The 7,313-nt window shown below is 36.7% G+C and overlaps 1 protein-coding gene across 2 annotated transcripts in view; it reads right to left on the bottom strand.

Moving 5' to 3' along the window:
- Positions 1-7,313, bottom strand: part of PHLDB2 (pleckstrin homology-like domain, family B, member 2) — a 245,392-nt gene that overhangs the window by 30,741 nt on the left and 207,338 nt on the right. For both annotated transcript variants that reach the window (XM_011932762.1, XM_011932763.1), the window contains 2 exons: positions 5,094-5,249; positions 4,077-4,187 (listed from right to left, as the gene is read on the bottom strand). In XM_011932762.1, coding sequence (XP_011788152.1) covers positions 4,077-4,187; positions 5,094-5,249 — 267 coding nt within the window. The remainder of the gene's footprint in view (positions 1-4,076; positions 4,188-5,093; positions 5,250-7,313) is intronic.

Here is a 7,313-nt window from a genome sequence, read left to right as displayed (position 1 = left end):
AGCCTGGGCGGCGACAGAGCGAGACTCTGTCTCAAAAAAAAAAAAAAAACCAACATTATTTTCTAATGTCATTTTCTTTTAATCCTTCCAAGTAACACGTAATTGTTGTTGATGATGTAATATCACATGATGTTGTTGATGACATAATATCTGATGATGTAATATCACAACCCAGCAATATATTTTCTTTTGGGAACTTTATGATGTTAGCTTCTATGTTTGTGTCTATCATTCATCTTGAATTAATTTGGTATTAAGCAACATTTATGGGTCATTTTTTATCATGGTATAATTTGTATATATGTCCTTGCCATGGCTGGGGCTAAAATATTTTTAATTAAAAGGATAATGTGCATTCAGTGAAATGCATAGATCTTAAGTAAATAAATTTATGAGTTTTAACAAATGGAATAATATCCTAGACAAGATAAAGAGCATTTCCGTCACCCCAAACATTTCCTCATGCCCCACCTGTCAACTTCCACCCTTTTGAGCAAGCATTGTTCTGATTTCCATGGCCTTCACACTAGTTTTGCCTGTGTTATAAAGTATTTGCCTACTTATAAAATGTAACTACTTTATATAAATGGAATCATACAATATGCATTCTTTTGTGCCAGCCCTCTTTCACTCCATGTTACAGGCATCAGTAGTTCACTGTTTTTTATTGTTGAGGAGTCCTATATTATACGAATATACCTAACAATTTGCTTATTGATGGATATTTAGGTTGTTTCTAGTTTTGTTTTGTTTGCTATTATGGAAAAAGCTACTTCAAACAGTCTTGAACAAGTTTTATACGAAGACATGTTTTCATTTATATTGTGTAAACATCTAGAAGTGGAGTGCTGGGTCATAGATGGATGTATGTTAAAAAAAAAAAAAAACTTCTACAAAGTTCTCTGAAAGGACCGTATATTTTACACTCAAGTCAGCAATGTATGAAAGTTCTAGTTGCTTCATATTCTTGTCAACATTTGAGATTTTTATTTCTTTAGTCATTTTAGTTTATGAGGTAGAATTACATTGTTGTTGTAATTCATATTTCCTTGATGACTAATGACGAGCATTTTCCCACGTAACTTTTTGGTTCTTCATATATGCTCTTTTGTAAAATCTCTATTCAAGACTTTTGCCTGTTTTTTAAAAAAATTATTGGTGTATCACTATTATTATTGATGTGTAGGAGTTCTTAATATGTTCTGGATACAAGTCTTTTGTCATTTTTTTAAAACATTTTTGCTTACTCAGGGCCATTAAAGTGTACTTTCACTCTTATATTTTCTTCTGGAAGCTTTATCATTTTAATTTTTACATTGAGGTCTCTGATATCTCTTGAATGAATTTACATATATCATATGACGATATTGAGGTTTATTTTTTTCCATGTTGACCCAGTTGATCCAGCATCACTTCTTTGAAACACTTGTTTTGGTGCCTTTGTCAAAAATCAAAAGACAGTACGTATGTACGGGTCCATTTTTGGACTTAATAGTTCAGTTTCACTGATCTATTTAATAAATGTCTATTTGCATGGCAGCACCACCCTATCTTAAATGGCTCCAGAGTAAACCTTAAAATAAGAGTACAAATCCTCCAACTTTGTTCTCGTTCAAAGTTGCTTTGGCTATTCTAGGCCCTTTGCATTTTCATATGCAGTTGATTCCTATCATTGGTGGTAGCTGTGTTCTATATAATGTTGCCACGAACACTGAATTAGTGAATACTGGACCACTGCTCCTATAAAAAATACAGGGTTGGGTTCCTGCAGGCCTCTAGTCACAATATTTTCATCAATTGATCAATAGTGAACTTTGTTTTGTGTGTGTTTCTGTTTGAAGACACTTAATAATATATTATAGGCCATTATATAACATATTAATATTAGCATATTATATTATATATTATTATTATTTGTATATTAAGATATATATTGCTGATTCATTAACCTTGTACTGACAGTCAGCAACACTATAACAGTGTGAGTGAAGCTCATCTAACACATGTATTTTCTCCATAAGGCACTTCACAGCCTTCTCGCATTTAGGAGCACTTCACTGCACTTAATCACTATGCTTCGGAGGCATTTTATGCAGCAAATCACCAACAAAAAGCAAAAACATAAAAACATCGCATTAAATAATCCACAAAAATAACACTTGTTTACAGTATGAGAGGTAAAACAAGAAGGCGGGATGCTGCCTTGCTCAGCCTCAGCTGGGAATGTGCATATTGGCCAACTCAAAATTTTCACCACTCCATGCATTTCTGTGAATGACTACAAAAGTGCCACAAGTCTCGATTTAGAGGTTACAAATACATTTTAGCAAGTAGACATAATCACAAATATAGAATCCCTGAATAATGAAGATCAACTGTAAATTTTCACATCAACTTGTCAATTTCTAGAAAAAAGTCTGTTGGGATTTTGAATGGGATTAAAATGTATCTATAGATCAGTTTAGAAAAATAAAAATCTTAATACTTATAGACCACAATTTTTATAATCTAATTGTATCTCATATATTTTTAATAGGAAAATATTATACCTGTGATTGTGCTTACCCATTTTATAAAACCTATCACTAAGAGCTTTCCTCTTTTTTTGGCTAAAATTTTAAATATTAAATACTATATATGACACTATCTAAGTTAAGCTGGGCCTTTGAATATTGTGTGCCAAAGGTAAACTAGTAGTGAGGATGCTAATGGAAACAGAGCATCCCCAGAGCAAGGGACACAGAGGGAAAATACAACTCCATTCAGAAATTTCTAGGTTGGAAGAGGGGGAAGATGGAAGTTGTTAGAAATATGTACGAGCTGCTGGGGCACCTCAAGTGGGCTCATAATTCTGTGTGAAGGACCTTTTTCCTTTCTCTTCTTTGTTTTTTGCTTTTTTTGAGACAGGGTCTCACTGTTGCCCGGGCTGGAGTGCAGTGGCATGATCTTGGCTCACTGAAACCTCTGCCTCCCAGATTCAAGCGATTCTCCTGCCTCAGCCTTCTGAGTAGCTGGGATCACAGGTGTGTGCTACCATGCCCAGCTAATTTTTTGTATTTTTGGTAGACACAGGGTTTTGCCATGTTGGCCAGACTGGTCTTGAACTCCTGGCCTCAAGTGATCTGCCTGCCTCAACCGCCCAAAATGCTGGGATTGTAGGCATGAGCCACACTGTCAGGCCTTCCCCTTTCTTCTTAACCTAAAACAGCTAAGAAGGGAATGAATACTCAATTGTTTTAGGGGGGACTATGGTACAGCTTCATCCTTTAATACTTCCTTCTGGATTTGGTGTTTCTCTGCATGCCATTCTGGGTCTATCACACATTTTCATGATCCCAAGTGTCATATTGCTAATGTAGTAGCTTAAATGCAGGGTTCAGATCTGAGACTAGCCCCATTAACTTTAACGTTTGGTGTCTTATTGTTGAAATGACACCAGGGGCCGTGTCAGAGAGTTAGGCTACACCTTGCTTTTCAATGTCTTTGGGCAAATAAATCCCTTTACAGGTAGTCACTTTAGGTGCTGGACCATAAGAGGTCACAGTCTCTTTAGTGAGGATGATCTTGCCACCCCTTGACCATACCATATGGAGTTTCTACCTACCCAATTAATTCAAACTAAACACATGATATTTGCTAGAAAGACTCGTACATAAATAATTGGAGTTCAAAACATCAGATCAGCTGGGCCAAAATATTTGACAGTAGTAAAAAGGGCATTTTTCCTTAAGTCCATCCTAAATTGGTGTTAGAATGCATTTTAACTATTTGATGAATGGTATGACTTTTTTAAAAAAGAAGAAAATAATCATTTAAAAATACAGACTTTCCATCATTAAGATTTTTACAATGTGAAAAAAGCATGAAGAAAACATCCTTGCTTATTTTCTGAATGGTAGTTAACAGTTCATAGTATCCTCTTATTAATGTGGAGGATTAAATTAAAAAGTATATAACAATCTTCCTTAAATTGTATAGGCATTCACTATTAAAAGGTGTTTACTTTAAAAGGAGCAATTTCCCTAAATTTGGAACCTCTGTTTTACTGTAGCCAGTGCTGAAAAGGAAATACTTACTCTTTGCAACATCATTATTAAATTATTCTTTTCTTTCACAAAATGATCTTGTTCCCTCTGAGCCTGCTGAACAATGTGATTAGCTTGCTTTTTCAATGCAGAAATTTTTTCCTGGAGGAAAAGAGATGATCATAGGAAGATGTACATTAGACACTCAAAGGTTTGCCAGTCTGTCCTAGAAAAGGGAGAAAAAAATGTTCACAACGGGAATAACAGTGACTGCATTTTAGTTGATGGTGGGCAGTGATTATTACCAAGAGACTGTGGGGCATTTCTTAGACCTATGAGCCTCAATACTTTCTTTACTGAAGGCGAATATAGATCAACTGATTTAAAACCTATCTTGAAGAACCCAGAAGTCAACAGGAAATCTTTTTTTAGGCTATCGATGAATTTTTTACAACATCTTGGGTACACCTCATGAGAAAAAAAAATGGAATTTCTTATTTAAACTGAGAGTTTAAGAAAACACCTTCTCTTGTCTTTCCTTTCCTCAATTTTATTGGTTTCATACAGAGCCCTGGGTGTGATTCTAAATTCTGGAACAAAGTTGAATTCTGGGCTGGACATCTAAGTGCTAGGGGTTGGGTGGAGTCAGTACTAATCCACATGGCATTCTACTTCTAATGGTAGTAAGCTATCAGCCAGTTTTGAGAACTACTGCGCAATGAAAACAGAGAAAAATCCAAAATAGACTTTGTTCACAGAATTATTCTGAACCCAGTTACTATGATCGCAAAAAGAAATAATTTAAAACCAATATCTGAATTCCTGATTTTCTATGCCTTGGTTTTCACATGAATGAAACAATGAGGTATTATTCATAAATGAATCTACAGCATTATGTAACAATGACTGTACTATGTCTCAATCTGTCTAATTTGGAACACCACTTGCCACATACATGGCAGACTCTGTAATCTGCCAAATGTGATATTCAGACAGACATATGGCATAGCTCTGTTATGCAGAAGAATATTTTGATTTTTCACATTGAATGACACCTGGCAAAAGTACCTTTCTAGAAACGATGTTCCGTTGATATTCAGCAACTTCACGCAGGAGCTGTTGAGTCAAGTTCTCCTTTTCTTCATCTAGACGGCTCTCATGTTCAAGCTGCTGGAACTCCAGGTCTTCAAAGTGTTTGCTTTCAACATCCAACAGGTCAGCATCCTTTGGAGAAAAGGGAATGAAAACAAGACACACTGAGATAACTACCACCTTCTTAATGTGAAGAAACATTTATTAAAAGCTTTGGTCCAAGATATCTTTCCAATTACAATGTTGACCAGGGTTAGAACATAACACTCTGTTTTGGAGGTAAATCCCAGAACGTGTCTACTAGAGGGAATCGAAAGGGGTGTGGTGGGGTGGGCAGCATTTATTTCACCTTCAGTTTTAGATTTCTCTGTGGAGGTAAGAATTCTTGCGTTAAACCCACTGGGTGGCTTTAAAATGAAGAAGGAAATATAAAAACAACTCAGTAAATAATCTAAACATAATCTGCAGTCCAAAGGTGTAACACAGTGTTACAAGAGAATTCTTCTTGGCCTGGCATGGTGGGTGGCTCATACACATAATCCCAGCACTTTACAAGGCCGAGGTGGGGGGATCACCTGAGGTCAGGAGTTTGAGACCAGCCTGGCCAACATGGCAAAACCTTGTCTCTACTAAAAATACAAAAATTAACTGGACGTGGTGGTAGGCACCTGTAGTCCCAGCTACTTGGGAGGCTGAGACAGGAGAATCGCTTGAGGTGGAGGTTGCAAAGAGCCGAAATTGTGCCATTGCACTCCACCCTGGGCGACAAGAGTGAAACTCTGTCAAAAAAAAAAAAAGAAAAAAGAAAAAAAAAAAAGGAAGGAAGGAAAGAAACGAAAGGGAAGGGAGGGAAGGGAAGGCAGCAATCTCTTCTTTTCCTTAATTTTTCATACAAAATAGGACTCATATGGAGACTAAAGAGTCAAAAGTTGGCACACGTACAGACCAGAGGTATCTAATAGGGATACATGTATCCCAGATGGCACACAACACAATCTGCTGGACTGTGCAGAAACAAATTAGATCCCCTTCATACTTGTTTTTAATTGTTTATTTTCTTTTTCAGTTTCTCAACAAATGTTTTCTAATGTATACACAAGTAGCATAGTATGTATACATGATTTTAAATATATACATTCAGGCCGGGCGCGGTGGCTCAAGCCTGTAATCCCAGCACTTTGGGAGGCTGAGACGGGCGGATCACGAGGTCAGGAGATCGAGACCATCCTGGCTAACACGGTAAACCCCGTCTCTACTAAAAATACAAAAACTAGCCGGGCGAGGTGGCGGGCGCCTGTAGTCCCAGCTACTCGGGAGGCTGAGGCAGGAGAATGGCGTAAACCCGGGAGGCGGAGCTTGCAGTGAGCTAAGATCCGGCCACTGCACTCCAGTCCGGGCGACAGAGCGAGACTCCGCCTCAAAAAAAAAAAATAAATAAATAAATAAATAAATATATACATTCTTTGGGTATGCACACTATATATATTTATAATAATACGGATTATGTATCATATATCTACAAAGGAAATGCATGCTCTAAGAATTTTATTAAAGGGATAAGCAACCAAAAAACTTTTGGACATGGGCTCTAGGTGATGACGATGTGTCAGTGGAGTAGTTTAGCAGTTGTAACAATTGTACTGCTCTGGGGGAGAATGCTGATAATAAGGGGAGCCTATGCATGTGTGGGGGCAGAAGGAATATGGGAAATCTCTGTAACTTCTGCTGGGTTTTGCTGAAAATCTAAAACTGCTCTAAAAAATAAAGTCTGTTTTTTAAAAAACTGGAAATTGAGGTTTTAAAGCCAGGGTTCTATGAGCCCATTAAAAATATGTACACACGTTTTTACTGGAAAGTGTAAACAAAGCTTTTATGAGGCACAAAGGGTAACTCAAAAGGTTAAACACCACCACTCTCAGAATAATCTTGAGGACATTTAAGGAAGATGGGAAATCATGAAAATCAGATAGTCTAGAAAAAGCATTCTCTAACCTATGAGGTATTTGAAAATAGGAATATATTTATGCATCTGCATTCATGCAGAGATTGATGCATGTTGTATAGATTCTTCTCTAATATACTTTTTGTTTAAACACTCTCTTATTCTTGGAGTCTTTAACATGATTCATAAATGGCGTATGTTTAGGAGATTTCTTTTTCTTTTCCTTTTTTTTTTTTTTTTTTTTTGAGAAGACG

This window comes from Colobus angolensis, unplaced genomic scaffold, assembly GCF_000951035.1.
Source record: "Colobus angolensis palliatus isolate OR3802 unplaced genomic scaffold, Cang.pa_1.0 Scaffold98, whole genome shotgun sequence".
In the NCBI taxonomy this organism is placed as follows: domain Eukaryota; kingdom Metazoa; phylum Chordata; class Mammalia; order Primates; family Cercopithecidae; genus Colobus; species Colobus angolensis.
This window is presented reverse-complemented; position numbering and strand designations above follow the sequence as displayed.